The sequence below is a fragment of the Camellia sinensis genome, chromosome 5, assembly GCF_055761805.1.
Source record: "Camellia sinensis isolate YWXY chromosome 5, ASM5576180v1, whole genome shotgun sequence".
NCBI lineage: Eukaryota > Viridiplantae > Streptophyta > Magnoliopsida > Ericales > Theaceae > Camellia > Camellia sinensis.
In genome coordinates, this window is record NC_138965.1 from 147,405,350 (window position 1) to 147,428,556 (window position 23,207).

The 23,207-nt window shown below is 37.9% G+C and overlaps 1 protein-coding gene across 1 annotated transcript; it reads right to left on the bottom strand.

Moving 5' to 3' along the window:
* Positions 1-1,573: 1,573 nt before the first annotated feature.
* Positions 1,574-5,549, bottom strand: LOC114286385 (SEC-C motif protein). Its single transcript, XM_082869978.1, has 5 exons — positions 5,174-5,549; positions 4,926-5,074; positions 3,809-3,970; positions 2,393-2,508; positions 1,574-1,936 (listed from the first exon to the last, which is right to left on the bottom strand). Exons 1-5 carry the CDS (start codon positions 5,376-5,378, stop codon positions 1,918-1,920), a joined length of 651 nt encoding a protein of 216 aa, XP_082726104.1. The 5' UTR covers positions 5,379-5,549; the 3' UTR covers positions 1,574-1,917.
* Between the last annotated feature and the right edge of the window lie 17,658 nt (positions 5,550-23,207).

The following is a 23,207-nucleotide window of genomic DNA, read 5'->3' on the forward strand; positions in this document are numbered from 1 at the left end:
ACAGAACGGTTCAGGCAGAAGAAGCCATAAACGCAAATGATAAAAATCTATAATGCAGCTCAAAGACATAAAAGAAAGATATCATTCATGCCTTTGATCAGAAGCTGAAGAAAATGGTTTCTGGTGGTGGAGGAAACGTTGAGGGAACCAAAGAGAGAGTGATTGAAAATAAAGAGAACCCAGATGTGCAAGCAGAGTAAAGATGAGTTTGGAGTACAAGAGTCAAAATTTAATGGGAAAAGCAGATGAGAGAGAATGGAAAGTCATGAGAAGGATGAGTTTTGGGTTCAGTTTTGCATGCAGAGAGGCGGGTGAAAATGATGCTCTTCACATTTTTGTCCGGACGAATAATATGTTATATCAATTTACAGAGTCCCTGTTTGGCAACCACTTTTTTTTTTCTGTTAAAAAAAAAAAAACAAGGAAAAAAATTGTTTGGTATTGAATTTTCAAATACAATTTTTTATTTTTTCTATTTTGTATTTTTCATATTTTGTTATCTTTAATAAAAAAGAATCATGTTTTAATTTATTTTTTTTTCAAGATGTACCTAAATGAGATGCACTTAAAAAAGTAAAATATTTATATAAAAAAATGAATAAATTTTAAATACACTCTTTAAAATTTGCTTAAAATATAAATTGCGTAGGTCTATAAATTATATCCCACTCTCTCACATTTTTAATTTTATAACAAATGACCTCTTTTATCAATAAATCATCAAGTCAATTAATAATTTTTAATGATGTCAAAAATATATTTTATTTAATAATTTTGTTAATTTTATTATCGTTTAATAGTAACAGTTAAAAATTTTATTTTTTTAATTAATTCTGCTGAATAAAAAAAATTACAAGAAAATATTTATAATTTTTCAAACCACCGAAAACAATCCATATTTTAACTATACCTCAAATGTGTGTTTGTAATTTACCCAAAAAAAACTTATAAAAATGTATACTAGGTTCATAAAAATGTAATACATTCTATTTTTCCTCCACAAGATCATCCAAACACAGCCTTACTTAAAAAGAAACAATGACTTACAAATCCTTTTTTAATATATACATATATATATATATATATATATAGAGAGAGAGAGAGAGAGAGAGAGAGAGAGAGAGAGAAAATTACTTCTTTCCAGTTTGAGTATGGATCAAAGAGAACAATCTAAGCAACATATTTTACTCTTTAAGTTCCATCTCAGCATTTTTTTTGTAAATCAAATATTTAAATTTTGTATACCCATTAATATTGAATCAAATCAAATCTAATATTGACTTTGTAAATGAGTGGACAAAATATAAACCATTAGATTACCCAAAAAAAAACATACCAACATGACCATTTTAGTACCCAGACAAAACGTCCAAAGCTCGGGCCACACAAGCGGGAGCGCTCATAATATACTCCCTCCTTCAAACTAGTGATCTTCTAACTTCAAGGAGTTTCATAAGTAAGCCTAGGCTAGTAAGTGCAAACAAAGATATAAACACAAGATGTATGAATGGTAAAAGTGCTGCCACTCCCTTCCTCAGCCTCTTGCCTAAAGATCAAATCCAGATCAACAGACTTCCCAGCTGAAAATTAAGTTGATAACACAATGTTAAATAACAATGCATGTTTTTCGGCATTCAATAGTTGAATCTATTCCATCCTGAAATCACTGCCTAAACAATGTACAAACTACAAGAAGCCACTGAACCCGTGAGCAGACCATTTTATCAAAATGAGCAAAAATCATCAAGCATTTTGGGTCATGCATGCTTTCCTGTCCGTAAAATGAACCAACAGCCCTTGTGAGCTATCACAAGCAATTCCCAATAAACTCTGCATTCTGCAAGAATGATCTCACCGATCCAGAGTTGCACTTCAAATTTTTATTCTATTTCTTCCAGTACGCTCTCTCTCTCTTCTTTAATCCTTCCCACAGCACCTTAAAAACCAACAAATGTAACGAGAAATAAGTGAATAAGTTTAGGGAACCAAACATGAGCAGAACAGATTTCTTCAACTGTCATTTATTGAAAAATTACATAAGTCAATAGATGTGCAGTATGCCGTGCTGGTGGTGGGATTGGCAGTGCATGACAGTAATAGCAATGACATGGTGGCAGTTGCAACATTTATATTGGTGGGAAAATTTTTAAAAAATATAAATAAAAAAAAAATAGAAATGATTCAATACGAAGGATTGCTGAGATTGCCTACCTGATAAAGCCAAAATTCTCTCTTAAAACAGGAAATCCGGCAAGCATTATATTTCAATGGAAACAAAGAAGCGTCACTAATGCCCTACTATTCTATTGTTTGCATGCTTGTCTTGCCAATCCTAATTAAAGTTTCGGGAAATAGAGGAATCTGGTCAAATGTTAATGAGAAGCAAAAGTACCGCTTGTATCGCTTTTTGGAACCACATGGGCAGAGTGCATTCCGGCTTATTTGTCCACTTTTAGCCAAGTTCGACCGGGCAAGATCCATTGGTGTTGAACCCATCAGCTTTTGGACCTATGGAACATAAATCACTAATCTTTCATGTTCATACAAGGAAATAGGGAAAAATGACCTATGCAGATGACATAATTTCTTTTCAACTTGTCCAATTTCAGAGAGAAATAATTCAATCGATTAAACAATCAATTGTAGTCTAAAAAGAAAAGATGAAAACAAATTAAAGTGTTGCTCCAATCATTGAACTTTAAAGATTATAGCAAAATTCAGTGCCTCAAGAACAGACCATCAGACACCACCTTATTCAAATAAACTAAATAATAATATATATAATATTATACAAATTACACCCCTACTGAACTTATCCAAACCCACGTTGTATGTTCTTTATTTTTTCATACCTTTAACACTCTACTTTTTATTCTTTTGAATGAAATGCTGCGGCATCAAACAAATCTTGTTATTAAGTGAATATTTAGTTGTCCTTAACCCAAGCATGCCTTTGACATTTTAGATATACTTTAGTCTAACTAAATCCAAATGAATTTAAACAGATGCTAATTAAAACCACAGAAGACCATTTAAAAAAAAAAATAGCCTTTCTTACAACAGTGCTTTTCAGCAACAGCTGGGAGGAAGGGAGAAGGGGGGAGGTTTGAGGGGACAAAACAGAAAGGGGTGGGGATGCTCAATTTGCCAAGGCCACATTTTGTCATCTTCCCATTTCTAAGCGTTGAGAGAGAGAAAACAATCTCATGCCTCAAAATATAAATATGTTGGTTTTTGGTAAAATTAAAAATTACCTTCCACTGAACATATTGAGCATTCAACGATAAGTCAAATCTTGCTGACTTAAAATTATGACCCATTTCCAATCAATTTTCAGATTTAGTTGTTAAACCACTGAATGCATTCAGTTTTAAGGACTTACATGCTCCATCAAATAAGGCCTAAGTTTCTTCTACTAGCCTATGAATTTTCTTGTCTATTGAGTAAAAAGGTCACTTAGAGCACCAATCCCAATAAAGATGAAAAAAGATGTGATGCACAGACCTCTACACATGCATACTGCAAATTCTTAGCTAATTGGAAAAAAACAACAAAATAACAAAGTTAAACCTTTTTGTAAGTTGTACATACAATTTATTTATTTTACCTTTTTTTTATAAATAATTGTACATAAAATTTATCAAACTTTCACATGCAACCAAAATGGAAGTCAAAACAATATTCCCACCCCACACTGTTCCAAATGATTTCTCACCCACAAATAACAATTTTTACGACTCTAAAATACATAACCACTATAAACCCACATCGGCAGAAAGAAATTCATAATAGAATCCAAAAAAAATACCTCCGCCAAACTCTTTGGCATTGGCTTCCCTTCTTCCTTTAACTTCTCAACTTTCTTATGTGCTTCTTTAGCCCAAGTGAACTTTGCTAATGTATTCTCAACGTCAGCTATTGTGCAGTTACAATGCTTTGCTGCTTCTTGCTTTTGACTGCTTTGGAGATTCTACAGCCAACAAATGAGAAAAGCCGAAAAAATGGTGAAACAATGGAAACAACTCCCAAAACATAAACAAAGTTCAGCATAATTTTATATATATTGCTAAAATTTATTATTTATTAGAGAAGCCTATTCGTCTTGATTCCACAATGACAGATTTTTATTTTTTTATTTTTTTGATAAATAACACAATGCCGTATATATAAATCATTTGGCCTAGAAATAATTGAAAATTCTGGAGTTATCCACAAAAGCATCAAGAATAAATCAAGGAAAATTCACAAGTACAAGAGGCATATGAGAAGCAATCATGACATGAAAATTAAAGGTTGGGTTGCTATGCAATAATTGCTTGGCCATCCCGGTAACCTAGAGATAAACCGGTGAGTAAAAAACTCCCAAGGACCTTTTAAATTGAAGCAAAGATCAAAACCATGCAAGATAAAAGAAATGCAAGTCAGTGTAAAGAATGATTTGTTGTCAATTCATAATTATCCAGAATAATTCAGTCAGTGTATTGCTCAGAGTTCTAATCCTCTGTAGTTGGAGCATTTAAAAACACGATATGAACCGTTACATTCAATCAGAAAACAAAAAATAAAAAAATCCCCAAAATTCATTCGCCTAGGCGCACCTTTCACAACACTGAATTCAGCAATTATATTTAACATCTTAATAGTAAGGAATAATTATAATTTTGAGTTGTCTTGCCAGAACAGTCGCTGAATATATCTTTTCGTCTATACCCGGACCCAATGAAAAATGGAATCACTTCTCATTGACTAGTTGAGAATGATTTTGTTTTAGTTTGTGGAAAGCGCTCCGATTGGATCCTCACTGACAGATCATATAAAAAATCAAACTTGAACACAATTTGAAGCCCACCCATGATTTCCATATTGACATTTCAATTGTGCTTATACACATAAATGTCATTATAAACAACAAAAGCAAAACCAACCTCTCCAGTGTTATCAAAACCTCCGAGGCATCGAATTATAGCCTCCTGCTTCTCGAAAGCATCGGCGAAGGTGGCTTCGCTGCTTCGCCCAACTATATACTGTTTGAAAGTCCCCAACTTTCTCGCATTCTTCAACTCATCCGCAAACCCTAAAAACAAGAAAACACGAATCATATATACATTACATACATATATATATATATACACACATATATAGAGAGAGGAGGAGAGGTTAGATTGGGGCTGACGAAGGAGGGTGAAGGACTGGGAGGAAGGGTCTGAATCAGAGGTGGGCTTTGATCCGGTGAAGACTCCTTTGATCTTGTCCATCCACGAGGAGTTGTCGAGATGTGCGGTGGAGAAGATCCAGCGGTGCTGTGACGGTGAGAAGTAGCAGTGACTGTAGCTTGTGAAGAAGAGGATTCGTTGACGAGCCATTACATTTACATACATAATAATGATTTGGTATATATTTATATATATATATATATATATGTATATGTATAGTGCTCTGAAAATGGATATAAAGCGTCTTCGGATTAGCCTCTGCGCCTGCGGTGCGGTGGTTAGGGTTTATGTGCGATTTTCCGATGAAGATTGCGGGTTTTTCACGGACCAAAAAAATTAAATTAGAAGGTGTTAAACGACGTCGTCTTATGTACTATATAAATTTTAAAGTTTATCCTACCCCAAAAGAATTATCAATCTTCCTTTTGTAAATCTAGTAAGCGTATAAAAATGACTCGCGGTTTGTGGACAGCCTGGGATGGTTCGGTCCATTTGGATCCAGACTCGATCTAGCTCAGGTCCCTAGGCTTGGGTTTAGTTTATCATTTTGAAACTCGGTTCACCTGGCTCGTAGGTCAACCCATCAACCCGCTTAAGACCCACTCGAGGCTTAATTCGCCCAAGGCCCAACATTTTTTTTAGTGAAAAATAATAAAATTTGGTAGAAAAAATTTATATAAAAAAAAATGGGCTGGCCCGACCCACTTAAGACCCGAATACCCTTGAGCCTAGGGCTATTTTTTGGCTCATAGACGAGCCCAGCCCGAATTTTAGCGAGAGCCCGCGAGACTTGACATAGGCCCAACACAATCTGAGCCTAAGCCCAAGTAGGGTGTGGCGAGCCGAGCCGAACCAAAATTAACACCCCTAAATCTAGAGGGGTATATTTTTCAAAAAAAATTATATCAAAATTCATTAACTATGTGAGTGAATTTCTGACCACACTGCCAATTCAGTATTCAACTGGAAAGCACTGGCAGAATAGGATAAGCCCGAACGACCTGCAACAGAAAGAAGAGATTTCGGCGGTGGTTCGGCTACCTGGGGGTACTCCGATGATCAAGTCAGTTATCTCTCAAAGATAGATCAAGTGCTTAATTCACTGTTCTGAATATAAATTGCGTACCTTAGACCCATGGGGGTGCCTCTCTTTTTATAGTCAGCACAATCCTAGTCCCAATAGAAGTCTGGCTTCAATGGACTCCAGCTCAGTGCTCATCTTGGACTCTCCAATGGATAAAGATAAACTCCCTAATAGCTTTATCCTTATCTAAGCTGAGGTCCTTCCTCATTCTAGAACTCTTGTCCCTTATCCGCTTATCCCGAACTCCGATATCTTCAGAGATAACCTCGGCCTAGCCGAGATCACCTCAGCGTTAAGACCAGGACACGTGACACCTCGGCTGACACGTCAGCGTTACCTTAGCCACGTGTTGGTGCTCAGAAAATATATCCCCACAACTACCCTCTAGGTTCTATTACCTCAGTATCCTGAGGTGATGGAACCTATATCAGTACTTCCTTCTAGCACGTCGGCTTAGCTTGCTTCTTTATTCATTGTCGAAGTAAGAACTCATTGGCTTAGTATGACCAAGACCTATAGTTTGCTTTCATCAATGTTTTAGAACCACTAACCACGGTTGTTCAAAATTCTCAGCCGAGATCATCCTCCAGGCCGAGGTACTACTCCATTAGATCAAGAATTCCAAGAGCTCCTTCACGCGTATGAGCTATCATGCATAATAACTTAACCGTTTTAGCCACGCGTCTTCCCCTTACTGGATCGTACTTGATACGCGCCTGTAAGTCAAATTTTTCTTGCGTGCGTCGTCTGACGCATACGTCGTTTTAAGCACATTAATTGTTTCTTTGCCGCCGTTTTTGTATTTAGACAAAACTTACTTTCCTCTTTCCGTCTCTTCACTTTACACCACCGTTTCTAAGGCTTTTCCTCTCTCTAACTTTTTCTCCTAAGTCTGCTATTGTCGCTTCCTCGAAGCTTTCTGCAATTACTTCTGTTCACTCTCCTCCGGCGAGGATTTTTGCTGCACTTTTCCAGTTGCTACCATCGTTTGATCTCGGCGACTCTAATTTTCTCTTGTAAGTCACTGTTCTTTCGTTTCGATTTTTATTCTTCCTCAAACTGTTATATCTATATATTGTAACTGTAATGTTGTTCACATTTGTTTTTTTTTAATCCAACCATGTATTCTGAGCATATTTTTCTTATGCTTCTGCCACTGTTCTTGGCCTTGTACCCTGGCACACACTCTGTCATAGTGTTCTTGATGATTCACCCCCTATTCTTGATTCTGAATAATTGCTCTTGTTCCTGTTTGCCGTGTTTTCTGTATTTTCTCCATATTCTTGCCTTCAATCTCCGTTTGTTTAAACCTAGGTTTGAGATTTGCCCTAGAACATACGAATCTTAGGAAAAACTTAGACGAATCCCCCTCTGATCTTCACAAATTCTTACCCAAGCGTGAACTTTAGGTTTTTGACGAGGTCTTCTAAGCCTTTACAGAACCTTTATTTCCAATTTGTACACCTTCCTCCTAAGTCGACGTCATGGGTATATGGAAGCATAAGGTAGACACCCCAACCAAATTAGAATACTTTAGGCGAGAGTTTTCTATCCCTGCCGACGTCCACCTCAGGTTGGCAGGGGAGGAGGATTCCATTATGCCCGATGTGAACCTCATGTCTTTCCCAGTAGTGGCCTTTATCGAGTGTGGACTTAGGTTTCCACTTGACACATTTTTTCTGAGAAGTCCTTCATTACTATAAATTGAACCCAATGCAGCTTGCCATCAAGTCTTACCGAGTTATCAACGGTACAATAGCTTTAGCCAAACAAGAGAATGCTAGGGTCACTCTTGCCGATTTCCAGTACTGTTACACTATGTGTCGCCTGAAATCGGAAAAAGGGCACATCTATTACCTCAAGCCGAGGTCCACTGAGTACAAGCTCATTGCCGACCTCCCAGACTCAAACAAGGGTGCTGGAGACGATTACTTCATCGTCTCGGGCAACTGGGAGTTTCAGCCCAATGATGAACTCCACCTTTATCCCCTAAGCCGAACAGTTTTCGGGGAAGGAGATGGTAAGGGCCAAGTGTCACTTTTTCTTGCTCTATTTTCTAAAGTTTTCAATACTTTGTTCTAATGTCTGTGCTCTTCTTTTGCAGTTCTTCCTCAGCCACCAAACGGCTTTCGCAAGTCTTTCTTCCCCAGTAAAGACTTAAAGAAGCTATTGGATTTGCCAGTCCACAAGCGGAGAGCTCCACTGCTACTCAACTTCATTCCTACTTACAAGTCGGTTCTTCCCGACGTTCCAAAGAAGAAGAAAAAGAGTCAGTCTCCTCCGTCCGCCACTACTCCTCCAACAGCCTCATCATCTCGGCCAGATCAAGGATCGACCTCTGATCCAGCGGAGCAGCCGTCAACCTCAGCTCCATATCTGATCCCACCATCTCAACGTCAACGCCGTCGTAGGACTACAATTACCGCCGAGATGGGTCGCAAGAAAGTTGTCGCTGAAGACCTCCTAGCCAACATCCCTGACTCAGTTGACGTTCAACCAGCACAAACCCAGCCTCAACTAAAGCAAAAGCAAAAAAGACTCAAGAAGGCTCAGCCAAAAGCAACGGTGGCTCAAATTGATACTAAGGACACCTTACCAATTTCAAAATTGGCTAAGAGTGAGAAGACCTCTTCTGCTGCAGAGAAGAGGCCCGCCGATGCCGAACCATCTCAATTAACTCGGTCTAAAAGGCCGAGGTCAGAGTCAGCCACAGCTTCGGGCTCCATGAAGTCTGATGCCCCCTGGGCTCCACCCATTACTTTGGAGGACAGGCCGGTCAAAGTTGATGATAGTGCCGACGACATCAACTTCGGTGTTACCCTTACTATAGCCTTGCTCCTCCTTGGGGATCTCGACCGCAACGCCAAGATGACTGAGTATGAAAACTTCGCCTTAATGCTACAGCACTCTGCTAAAGTAAGCCCCTTTACTTGGTAATTTTTCTTTCTCTGTTTTATACTTAGAAAATTTTCTAATAACTTCTGCTCTGTCCATTTTTCTTCAGGCAATCCAGCACGCCCATTCCTTCTCAATGTAATCTTTTGAGACAAGGAAGGCGTTGGCCAACAAGACTAGGGAGGTTGCTAGTCTGCAGAAGACCCTCAAAAGGATTGAGGGAAAGATGAAGACTTTATCAGACAAGGCCGAGGCAACCGTCAAGGCCAAAGATGAGGCCGAGGAAAAAGCAGACACTGCAGAGGCCATCAGGAAGGTTCTCGAGGCCGAAAAGAGAGAGGCCGAGGAAAAGATGATCCAGGCCCAGAAAGAACTTCAAGATGCCTTGGCCACAAAGGAGGCCGAGATCAAGGCCGTTGATGAAATGGCGTATTCTGAGGGGGCGGCCGATGTCAAGGAGGACTACAAAAAGCAGGTGAGGCAGGCATGCAACAAGGGTTTCACCCTTGGTTAGATGGTTGCCCTCAAAAAGCTTGATGTCCCCGAGGACTCCCCCCTCAGAAATGCCAATGCCCTTTTCCTTCTATTCCCCTCCACACCAAGCCAATCTGAAGACGATTCTGAGTCTGAGGATGAAGCTTTGGTGAGGAAGAAGAAGGATGATGCTGGGGCTACGCCCCCTACCCCAAATAAGCAAGTCCTAGACTTGACTTAGGACAAGGAGGATGAGGTCTCCATAGACACTGTTCCCGAGAAGACAACGTCGAACCCTCCTATTGTCGACAAGAGCCTTTACCAAACCCTTGAAGAAATAGATGCTGAGCTTACGGCTGAGAAGGCTGCCGAGATATCTTCTCAGTAATCTTTCGAACTCCAGACTCAGCCAACCAGCAGTGCCGAAGAATCTTAGTTTGATGTTTTTCTCCTTTTTCCTTTTCCTTGTACTTTTTTCTTTCTCTAAAACAATGTTAGCTCTTCACATGGCCGATGTGCCTTCTTTTGAATATAAATACAACTTCTTTTTTCGAATGCTTGTATGTTTGTCGTCTTTATATGACTATACTTGGAACAATTTGGATATCTTCAACATGTACCTTAGTCTGTGCAACCTTCTCGAGGTGATAAACCTCGGTTATACAAACCAATGGTTTACCTCGACAAGTACATAATTACTTCTTTTGGTACAGCCTTGGTCTCAACTTGTGAATTTTTCACAAAATTTCAACAAGTGTTTAACATAACCTTAGTTTAACTTCAACTTGTAAACTCAAGTTTCAGCAAGCGTTTAAACATGACCTCGATTTAACTTCAACTTGTAAAATTTTCTCAAATTTCAACAATTGTTAAACATGATCTCGGTTTAACTTCAACTTGTAAATTTTTCGGTTTAACTTCAACTTGTAAATTTTTCTCAAATTTCAACAAGTGTTAACATAACCTTAGTTTAACTTCAACTTGTAAACTCAAGTTTCAGCAAGCGTTTAAACATGACCTCGGTTTAACTTCAACTTGTAAATTTTTCTCAAATTTCAACAATTGTTAAACATGATCTCGGTTTAACTTCAACTTGTAATTTTTTCTCAAATTTCAACAAGTGTTAAACATGATCTCGGTTTAATTTCGACTTGTAAATTTTTCTCAAATTTCAACAAGTGTTAAACATGGTTTTGGCTTTGTACATTCTACATTTCCAGGAACTATTTTCCAACTCTCTGCCCCCTAATGTGAACTTAAGTCCCACTTGGGTTCTCATTATGCATATATTCCAGAAACATCATCAAGTATCGTATTAGTCACAAGTGTAATTTATTACTTCGGCTAATAACAAAGAACAAGAAAATCTAATGATAAAAAAATTTCAGATTGCAAGTATTCTAAGGTCTTGGCAACTCTTTGCCCTCATTATCTTCAAGCCGATATGCCCCATTGCCCAATACCGAGATGATTCTATAGGGTCCTTCCCAATTCGGGCCAAGCTTACCCTCTCTAGGATCCTTCTTGTTGCCGACGACCTTTCTCAAGACGAGGTCACCGACTTGAAACTCCCTTGGGTTGACCTTCTTATTATAAGCCCCGGCAAGCTGCTGCTAGTAGGCCGCCAGTTGAATTGCAGCTCTCTCCCTTCTTTCTTCTAGCAGATCCAGATCTCGAGCTAAGAGTACATTATTAGTTCATTTCTCCACTGCCTGGGTTCTGATTCCTAGGATGCTAACCTCCAGCGGAATGACTGCTTGTGTACCATAAGCCATGGCAAAGGGGGATTCTCCCATTGATCTTTTCGGCATAGTCCGATATGCCCAAAGTACACTGGGCAACTCATCCACCCACTTTTCTTTTGCTGCCTCAACATGCATTAATGTCGGTCTTCTTGCCCATTGAATTACAGGTTTGGCCGACCTGTTTACGTTCAGTTTATGGCAAGTGACCTCGGGGTCAATGCTTGGCATTTCGTAAGGCGTCCAGGAAAACACTTCAATGTTTGCTCTCAAGAAAGCTTCCAGTTCCTTTTCCTCTTCTTCGGCTAAGCTCGAGCCGAGAAGGAAAAAGCATTCTTTGTCTCCCTGCTGGACGAGGATTTTCTTTAGGGCTTCTTCACTCTTTTCGACTGGCTCCTTGCCGACGTCCTCTAGGACCTCCACGTCATCGTCTTCGATCTCTGCCCTTTCTGGTTCTCGTATGCTGCGTGTGGATTTCATTGTTGCTATGGAGCAGTTCTTTGCCTGCAGCTGATCCTCTCTGATCTCCTCTAACCCATGCTCTGTTGGGAACTGCAATAGCTGGTGTAAAATTGAGGGAACAGCCCCCATTGCATACAACCATAGCCTTCCTAGGATAGCATTGTAAGGGGAGGGTGTGTCGATTATAGTGAACTCCGTCTTTATCTTCTTGGTGCCAGCCTGCACCTCCAAGCTTGCTGCTCCCAGTGGCCATGTCGACGTTCCATTGAGCCCAACCATTGGGCTATTGGATTGCTTCATATCATCTGGATGAAGGCCAAGCTCCTTGTAACACCTGACATACATGATATCACAAGAGTTGCCTTGGTCGATTAGGATGCGCTTCACTTGGCACTCCCCAACTTGGAGGGATACTACCAAGGCATCGTTGTGTGGATGTTGGACCATCTCCAAGTCGGCTTTAGTAAAGGACACCATTGGTCCCTGACACTCCTCAACCCGAGGTCTTTTCTGCCGGACCTGGTACACATGCTGTAAGTGCTTTACTTTCTTGGTCTCCCCCCGAATTTCGTTTTTGTCGACCTTCAAGTGAATTACATTAATTACCCGAGGTCTGCCTGCCTGCGGTTGCTGTGCTGGGGGAGGTGGAGCCACTGGTGTCTGAGGCAGTCTTGCCTGCTCTTTCCTCGTCTTGGCCTCATCTACAAGGTCCCTCAAATGGCCTTGCCTTACCACGTCTTCTAGGTGTGACTTCAGGGCTCTGCAACCTTGAGTCAGATACCCATCTTCATTATGGTAAGCACAATGCTTTCCAAGGCTTCGTTTCATAAACTCTCCTGGTACCCTTGCCGATGTTCTGAAATAGGGTTGGGTTCGGATTTTATCCAAGACCTTGTGAATTGGGATTCGGAATACAGTTGTGACCGGTTGTGCGGTCCTCAGTCCTATCTCTTGTTTGTTGGACCCGTTGTTACCTCGGCCTCGCTTCGGCGAGCCGTTTCCTTTTTCTTGCTTTGCCGCCTTAATCCCTGGCGTGTCTTCATTGGCTCTGGCGTATTTATCAATTCTGGCCATGAGCTCCTCCACGCTTTTTGGCAATGTCTTTGCCAATGACTTTCGTAGTGCACAATCATCTTTTAGGCCATTCTTAAAAGACACGACCGCCACCTCTTGGTTGCATTTGGGTATTCGGCTGAACACCTCATAATACCTTTTTAAGTAGACCCTAAGGCCTTCATCCTCACTGATTCTCAAAGCCATCAGGGCGTCCACCCTTAATGGCTGTAATTTGTTTGTCACGAACCTGGCCACGAACATCTCAGCCAGGCCTTCCCAGGTCTTCACACTTCCCTTTGGAAATTTGTGAAACCAATCCGATACAATTTTCCCGAAGGATGAGGGGAACACCTTGCAAAGTAGTGGCTCGTCCCAATGTACAATGCCATCGAGTTTAGGTATAAACCGACGTGAAAGTTAGGGTCCAACTTACCGTCGTATATCTGAAATCTCGGCATACTGAATCTTTTCGGGGCCTCAAATCTGTCCAGTTCCACCGAGAATGGTGTTCTTGGCTTAACAGGAGAGGTTACCTCGGTATTTTGTTACTTCCTCTTGAGGTAATCTCTCAAGTCCTCTTTGGTCCGCCTAGGAGCTCGGCTATCTCCTGATTTCAGCCTTTTAGGTGCACTGCTCCCAGCTTCGTTGTGAGCCCTTTTCGATCTTTCTCCATTAGTTGCGTCGAAGCACAACTCCTATCTTTGAACATGTCGATGTTCTCTGGGATCTGCTTCCTTGGTGCGGTGTGTCCTTTGAGATTCCTCCCTTCTCGACTCTCCTCGCCCGACCTCTCTTGAAGGCCGGTGAGAGTGTTTTTCGCTCCTGGTGTGCTGGGGGACTGTAGGGATTGTTTTCTGCCCTCCCTTCTGGGCATTGGCCGTTGGAATCGGCGTGTCCTGCAGCAGGAATGATGGCCGCATGACGTTATTCTGCATCATGAAATTGACCATTGTTTACAGGTCTGCTAATTTGTTCACCATGATTTTTACCTCATCGTCCCTCCGCAGGTATCATTCTTTCCATACCTGGAGGTCATTCTCGTTGTAGTACCCGCTTTGGTCTGTTTTCTTTGGTACGTCGCCTTCCTGGCCGACGTCCTTCCCTCTGTGATTCTGGTCACGAGTTTCTTTGATACAATTCTCTTCTTCGACGTCAAGGTCAATAAGTCTCCCACTCCCAATAGGAGTTTTATCCCCAGCTGACATGACCCAAACCCGCGCCTATAGGTTTAGCATCGTAACTGGCCAATAATCCTTGGATTACCGAAGGCCTCTGAACAGATTAACAAAATTAAGGGGGGCTAACGGAAGCAAATACATGAATATAGTTGTCCAATGAGCCGTGCTGAGTTATGTGAAACAGAATACTTAAAACTTTATATACATAGTCAAAAATTATTTTCTCATTATACCCACACACTTAGCAAAACATCTCAAGTACAGCCAATAAAACAAAGAACCCTCATACATAAAAGCAATAGAACTTGAAACACGTAACACTTTAGGAACCTCCACGTGAGGCACAATGGTTGGCTGACAACATAACACAGGTCCAGACAAAAGCCTTCAGGCTTGATCTCCAAAATGCCCACCTATACATATATATACACACAGTGAGCTAAAGCCCAGTGAATAACATTATGGTAAAGAGGTTAGTGAACGAATTCCGAACATATCATAGGCGTAAAACAGATCATAGCATAATCATTCTTGTATCTGAATATAATAATGGTACATCCCATAGAACACATCACATAACGTCTTCCGATTAGAGTAATCGGTTCCGGATACCGATTAAATACATATCACCACAATGAAGTGGCTAACGAGATCTCATAAACACATGTATGTCATGGACCCGCATTTACATGCCGTCCCCCATGACTTGGGACTATCTATGGATGCCATAATAGATTTCAAACATGGATTGTTCGTTCACGAAAACAGATATCATTTCAGAAACCGTAACTTAATGTATAACATTTGGAACATAATTCATATGAACGTATCTTTACAATAACGTTACTCACAGTGGTTCCCGTAAATGGTCAATCAATCATTGAGTCTTGACCTACAGTCACAAAATACATAACACAAGCATATTTTATCATTACACATTCAAGTGGCCATCACGGCTTAGCTTACATTACATTGGTTCTTGCTCTTACTTATCATATAGATCAAAACACACTCTTGAATCTCATAGCTTAGTACATTCTTTACTTAGTGTGTTTTTAATCCATAACCTCATTACCATGGCTTAATTAAGTCTTAGGAATGCCTAAGATGCAATGAGGATGCCAAAACATGAGTTGAAACACTTAGTCAAATTTCTGAAAACAAGGTCTCCCCTCGAGCGTAGCTTTCCTCGCTCGAGCGGACATGCAGACAATGAAGCTCCGCTCGAGCGTGACTTTTCTTGCTCGAGCGAACTGTAAACTTTTGAAAAAGTACTGGTTACATGTTTTTCACGCTCGATCTCCGTTCGAGCGTGAGGCTCAGACCATCACTTAAGCGTGGATTCCCTCGCTCGAGCGGACTACAAAACACATGAACTTCTGGGTATATGCATTTCACGCTCGAGCGTAAACCTCGACGCTCGAGCGGAAGTGTATGTACTCAGAGTGGACGCTCAAGCGTGAAGTTCCCCGCTCGAATGTGGATCAAATTTCTGGAATTTCCAGATTCGATCACCAAGCTCAAAGTCAACTTTTGAAACATCAAATCTCATTTTTCTGGGCCAAAACTTGAGAAAATACATGAAAACTCATAAAAACAACATGTTTAAAGGATCATTTCAAGAAATCATGGCCCAATGGCTTGCCAATTATGCAAAAATTCAACATGAAGCTCAAAAATATTTCATGAACACAACACACATGAATTTTCCTTGAATCAAACTTCTTTAAACCATGACCAAACTTGGCAATTTAATGGAAAACAAGATGAATTCCCAAAATGTAAGTGAGATAAACACATGCATGAAGGAAATCCTTGAAGTCATGCTCAATTTGTGATAAAATGTACATGCATGCAAAATCTTTTCTTCAAACCTCATGAAACTAGCAAATTGAGCTCATAAGCTCCATGCATGTAAGAAATTCTTCCCAAAACATGATTTCATGTGATTAAACATGGTAATCCTAACATGCATGTACATTACAACCTCTAAATTCAACGCAATTGATGTAACTCAAAGCTAACTTGGTAATTTAACATCTACATGAGCATGCGTGTCTGAATTGTAACTCAAATCTTCATTCTAAGCTCAATATACACATTTAAGCTCATAATCTTCATGTTGGTGACTTAGATTCATAATTTAGGGGTTGAATTCATATCTATAGTCTTGAATTAATCTAACTGTTGCACAATATCAATGAACTCAAGCAAAATCTTCAACTCTACCTTGAATCTCTCCTTCCCTCTCTCTAGAATTGTGCTCCCTCTCTCTCTAAAATGTCTCACCAGATTTTTCCACTCAAAGGAATGAAGGGTCTTGAGCTCAAAATAGAGCTCATCACTCATATATATAGCTATGAGGCTAAAATACATTAATTAGAACATGAGGCTTGCCAAACGCAACTTAACGAATCAGACTGAATCAATTTTTAACAAAATTTACCATATGGTTCTAAAAATTCCAAATAACACATTCATGTAATCAATTCCGATTTCGGATACCGATAAGGCTTTCAATTTTCATATTAAAGCGGAATTCCAGACAGATATTTCTCCAAGTAACAGATAGAAAGCCAAAGATCATGCAAATTACATAATAAACCCATAGTTATTTTATCGACTTAATTAACATCCTTAATTACTGATTAGTAGCTAATTGCGGGTCAGGGTTATTACAGTCTCCCCACCTTAAGAAGTTTGGTCCTCCAAACTCAAGTTATCTTATATCAAAAGAAATGATGTTCATCATAAATAGAACTTTAACTCTACAAAACAGAAGCATAACTATATTCATAAATGTGTTCATGACTCAATCTTGATGTTAACACCGTACCAGAAACAGAATCAGAAATCATATACAGAGATTAGAGTTCATATCAAACAGAGTCTTATGCACATTCAGACTTTAATCAAAAACAGATCCATTTTCAATTCACATACAGAAATCAGAGTTCATGCTTAATCATACGTGGTACAATCATTAGCACTAACAGAGCAGATGCAGACACGTGATGGTTATGAATAATCAGTTCCATAAAGGAACCTCCGAATCTGGGTAACAAAGAATAAACACGCTGAGCCCCATGATGGAGCCTCCGGTACAGGTAACAGAGTGCAGACAGATTAAGTTCCATGATGGAACCTCCAATACTGGGTAACAGCTAACACCTAATACATGGTGCTACGGATACATATCAGAAATTGGACACTCATTCATTCATTGTACAGAATATAGCACACCAGAAAGCAGATCTTATTTTATCATACTGAAAATATATACAGTTAAACATAACTTTACTACGTTATTACCCATATTACTTATCGGGGGTCATAGATTCACACTGCTTCCAATTTTCATAAGTAATTTCCCCCATCAAGTTATAGAGACTCGATTTATTCATTTTTGAGTTATTCATCCGGTCTTTGTTCAATTCGGGTTTCAATTCGGTAATCCATTACAGTTAGTCCAGGTCATCTAAAGTGTACCAAAAATACAAGACAATTTCATACATTAACCTCACAGCAGTAAACAAAATTCGGATGTAGTCATTCGCATACTGTTTATCAGCCTCAGTTCCCACAATTCCATTGTACTATACGTTATTACAGAAATAGTCATACTGATTACATATACTTCTAGGTAGTCAGAGTTTATAATCAAACCGGTCTTTTGTCAACAAATCCCATCCGCGTGTTTCCATTTGGTTATAGGCATATGGTAAAAAAAAAAAAGCTATTTATAATTACATAGTCTGCTGTTGACGGTTCACATTCTTCGTAAGTGTTCAAAATTGATTCAAATTTTATTCGATTAGTTCCCTTAGCAACGCAGCCCTGTCATTCAATCATAAGCAATTCACAAGCCCCCCCAACGTAAACAAATCAGATAATAGTTCTCAATAAAGGTCTCCTCAGATCAAATCAGTGAAAGTTCTACCGGGTTATATCAGATGAAAGTTCTACCCAGTCATATCAAATAAAAGTTCAAAGCGTGAGTCATCAAACAGAAGTTCTCTCAGGTAAACAAAGGTCTCGTCAAGCCATAATCCTATCCAATTAGATCAGGTAAAAGTTATATCCTCATTATTTTCAAACAAGGTACATTTGGTTCTATAGTTCATACTCCATTCGCTTAGGTGCATATTCAGTAGTTTCACAATTAGTCTAAGTTCATCAATTCCCAAAATCGTATCAGAGTCATATATCATAATAGTTCATATCAAACAGTAGGTCTCAAAGTGTTCATTAACCACAGTTTAACTCCATCAATTCTAATAGTATTACAAGCGAGGACATGTACATATAGATATGAGTCTAGGGTCAATTATCATTTAGGCATTCATTCGCAATTTCATAAGCAAAAGTTCATTATTCCAAACTGACATAGGTTCTCAATTTCAGAAGTTCCATATGTGACTGATTCATGGATATAATTCGAATTCATGGGTCTAATCATTCAACAGTTTCAGTCAATATATAGCAATTCAGTTCAAGTCATGGATATACAGATTTCCCAAATCATTTTTCATACACACAATTTACGCATAATTAAGGTAATACCTGTAATGACGCTCACCACTGTTTACTGATAAGCCATTAATTACTGTTAAACTGAGGCTAAATATGTTAATTGACTAACTGACTGAAAACTGAAGCTGAATTGATTGAGTATATTAGTTAAATTACAACTCTATCTGTTTGCCTGCTAAATTATCTGTTCATGTCTTTGTGTTTAAACTGCTAATTAAAGGCCTTATCGGCGGCCGAATCTGAAATTGATTAGTGTCTTAAGATCAGTAGAATTAATGTGATTTTATGGTGTATTGAATTGAACATTGATTTGGTATGATTAAATTAGATTAAATTGTGTAATGTCATGAATTATGCTAATTACCTTTTTGCCACCACTAGTGGGCCACTACCTAAGACTATACTTGAGCCTTATTACTTTCAAACAAAACATTTCCTCAGCCAATTTCATTGTTGTTGCCGACTAGAGAGAGAGTATAGAGAGATAGGTTCATTTCATCTCAATTTGGCTTGAAGATTAAGGGAATTAAGGAGTGAATTGCAAAATTAAGCTTCCTTGCCTATAATTCAAGACTTAAGGTAGAAATTCATCTTCTCATTCTTGTGTTTAAATTGATTCTTGCATGGTTTAGAGCAAAGTTGAAGACTAGAGCCAATTTATGGCTCAAATTGTTGTGTTGAAGCTTAATTGTTGCATGCATGTATATATATTGAAGTTATGAGGTTGTAGTTCATAATTCCTCACATGCATGTCCATGTTTTGAGAGTAGACCATGATTTCATCTTGATTTTGTAAGAATTGGCTCATTAGAGCAAGTGTTGGAAGCTTTGAATTGGTTAAATTCATGTATGGTTGCATGTTCTTCATATTCATGAAATTTAGTTTCAATTTGGGCTCAATTGATCTTCCTTTGGGGCTTTGATTTTACATTTGAGCTTTGAATCATGTTAAACTTTGAGTTTTGGAATGTTTTCTGGAAAATTGGCACAAAAAGTATGGTTTTGTTGCATCTAAGGTTGATTTGAGCTTGGAAGTTCAAATCTGGAAATTCTAGATTTTGAACTCCCGCTCAAGCGGGGAAAGTGGCGCTCGAGCGGGAAATTCGTGCTCCTAGTACTTTACACTGTTTTGATGTCCGCTCAAGCGGAAGAATTGACGCTCGAGCGGGACCTTGTGTCTTACGCTCGAGCGGGTGTTGAACACCCAATCGAGCGTGAATTTCACCTATCTAGCACTTTTGACTGTTTTGTATAACGCTCGAGCGGGTAATTATACGCTCGAGCGGAAACCTTTGTTTGCATATCCGCTCGAGCGGAGTAATATACGCTCGAGCGAGACCCCTGTTTTCTGAAAATGCTTTTAAAGTGCATCTTTGCATCATCATTTCATCCTAGGCATCCTTAGGCCTAGTTTAAGGCATCTTAATGAGGATATAGATGTAGAACCACACCGAGTCTAAGTAGGGACTAAGTCTTTGTTTCCCGAATGTGAACTTAGTGTGTGTTCATCGTGTAAACTGTGTAGGGTTGGCATCTGAGGGCGCGCTCTAGCTTAACTGTAGCCTAAGTAACAACTGTGTAAAGATATGTTCAAATATGATTACCTTCTGAACAATTGAACTGTACTGTTTTCTGAAATGATACTGTTGCTGAATGAATGATGTCCTAATTGTGAACTGTATTGTGGCATCCTTAGCAACTACTGTTACTATTACTGTTACTGCTACTGTTACAGAGATCTCTGTCGGTTCCCATGTTGGAACCACTACTGTTTACTGATATGATGGCCATCATTGACTATTCGGTCTTTTAAGACCTACTGTTTACTGTACTGCTATGCTAATGGATGTACCACATATGACTGTAATGACTGAATAATTGATGTACTGATTGAAATGATTGTTTTCAATACTGTAAGGACATTCATTCTTAACCTCTTTATGCATTATGTTATTCACTGGGCTTTAGCTCACTGTTTATATATATATGTAGATGTACAGGCACCAAACCGGAGCTAGGAGCGTGAGTTAAACTCCCTTTTTGTCAAGCCAACCACTGTGCCTCACTGCGAGGTTCCGAGCCTGCCAAGCTATGGCTTAGGGGTGTTTTAATTTCCCCCGTCTGTCTCTGTATCTGTTTTGTAATAACTGTATAGACTGATAGCACTGTACTGTACTGTCTAACAGGGAGTAGGTCCCTATTCTGATCGACTGTAAATGTTGTACATACTGTTCTGTACTGTTCATGTATGTACGTATGAAAAATCTTTTTGCATACAGACTGTCACAGCTCATTGGACACTGTTTATTTACTGTTTTGGCTTCCACCATGCCCCTGTACTCTGTATTATTGTCTGACTGTTAAGCAGGTCTTTGGTAATCTCGGATTACTGGCCGGTTACGGTGCTAAACCCATTGGGGCGGGTTTGGCTCGTGACAATACCTTCGTCAGTTGTTAAGGTAATACCTGCCTAGCCGAGATCACCTTAGCGTTAAGACCAGGACACGTGGCACATTGGGTGACACGTCGGCGTTATCTTGGCCACGTATTGGTACTCAGAAAATATATCCCCACATTAACTATCCGCTTCCTTATGAACCTATGTACATATTGAACTCTCATCTTTGAAATCAATTTTGGAAAACTCATAATAAAACTGATTATATAGTATATAGATTTGAAAAATTGATTTGGTTGTTTCCCTATAATTAAATTGTTTCCCTATAAATAAACTAATTTAGTCATTTCCCATACTAAATTTGTGAATTTTTAAGTTTAAAAAATAATTTTAAAATAATTTTTTTCATAATTTATGATTTAGAAAAGGAAAGATGACAAAGATCTTTGTTGTGCACTCTTTCTATAACCAATTATTTTTCCTATCCCAAAACCCTAGCCGTTATACATTACACCTTCTCTATGTCATTCACGGCATCATCATCTTATAAATATTACAATCATGTAATGATTCAACTCATAATTTTTTTTCTATCTTTATGAGACAATTGGAGATTAATTAATATTTAGTCTCTAGCATTGTTTAAACACACTCTTTCATCCTTTAAGTACACCTTTTTTTGTTTTTTATTTATTTATTTATTTTTACTTTTGACAATTTTTTATTTTTGCATTTCATATTTTATGTATCATTTGTCTCTCTACTTATATTGACCATTATTTGTTTTTTTGGTCATGACCTTTTCTTTCTTTCTTTCTTTTGTTGGAAAATATTATTTTACTATAATTTTAATGTAAAATTTTATCCTAAAATGATGTGATAGTATAATTTGTATAATAAAAAATATGTCAATGGCCTTTTTATGATAAAGTCATACATCAAAATTCAACCAAATCATTATGAATAATTTTGTTGTATTGATTTAAAGTTTGTATATCACTACTACTTTTTTTTTCTTTTTTTTCTTCTTTTAATATTTTGTGACATCATGATATAACTTAATTGACAATTGGTGTAGAATATTAGTTCAAAACTACTTAATATTTTTTTCTTTAATATTTTTATAACTTCACTTCAATATTTTTATCTGCAATTGATTTTATTTAAAAATATCAATTCAAAAAATATTTACTTAAACAAATATCTGTTTAATTTTATTTGAATTGAAGTGATATTTTATTTGAATTGATTTTTATTTAATTTTGTTTAAAAATATCTACAATTGTCTAGATAAAAGTAAAGTTACGGCCATAATTAAAACACTATAAAAAAAAAAACTATTACATATAATCTATTTTTTCAAATCTATTAAATATGCATAAATATGTACATTTTATTATGAAAAAAAAAAATTACTAATGATGTATGTTTACCAATTTAAAAAATATTTACACAAACAAATTGGTGAAGTGACTCTTCAATTTGTGTTGATTGACATAAATGTAACATGACTTTAGATAGCTCAATCATCTCATAAAATTTTAAAAAATTTAAAAATACCTTTATATTTTAAAATCAATTTAAATGTATCATACTTTATCAATTGAAAAACCAAATTTTACTAATACGAGAATATTTTTCCTAATGTACTAACCAAAATAAATATAAAAATTGAAAAATTCATTTCAATTTTTTTGCCGCATTGTCTTAAAAATAAAGAGAGATAGAAGATGAATGGGAGAGATGATGAGAGACAAAAAAAAAAAAAAATTGTTATATCACTTGACAAGCTGTGATATGAAGAAGTATAATTACGAATTTCATTGATAATGTAATTATGCCTAATCCAAAGTATTACTTTTGTAATTTTAGAAAATTAATTTGTTTTAATTTTACTAATTGAATTATTATATATCTATTTGTTATATAATACTTAGGACAAAACATTAATAGCAACAATAAAATAAAATAAAATAAAATTAAAATTGTATAACTCATGCCATGTTTGGAATATTATCTTTTTGATTAAAAAATCAAAAAATTAAAGAGTGTTAAAATGCTTTTGACATATACCAAAAAAAAACGAGATTGAAAATCTTTGTACCAGTTTGAAAAGACCAAATAATTCTAGTGAGTGAGTGCACAAGTATTTACACCTTTGGAAGGGTAAAA

What these genes read in the sequence shown, in the direction of transcription:
- LOC114286385 (XM_082869978.1), bottom strand. Translation starts at nt 5,378, where the DNA reads ATGTATGTAAATGTAATGGCTCGTCAACGAATCCTCTTCTTCACAAGC. An exon ending in CCAGTCCTTCACCCTCCTTC is followed by an intron (nt 5,075 to 5,173) that starts GTCAGCCCCAAT and finishes TCTTGTTTTTAG; the next exon opens with GGTTTGCGGATGAGTTGAAG. An exon ending in GTTTTGATAACACTGGAGAG is followed by an intron (nt 3,971 to 4,925) that starts GTTGGTTTTGCT and finishes TGTTGGCTGTAG; the next exon opens with AATCTCCAAAGCAGTCAAAA.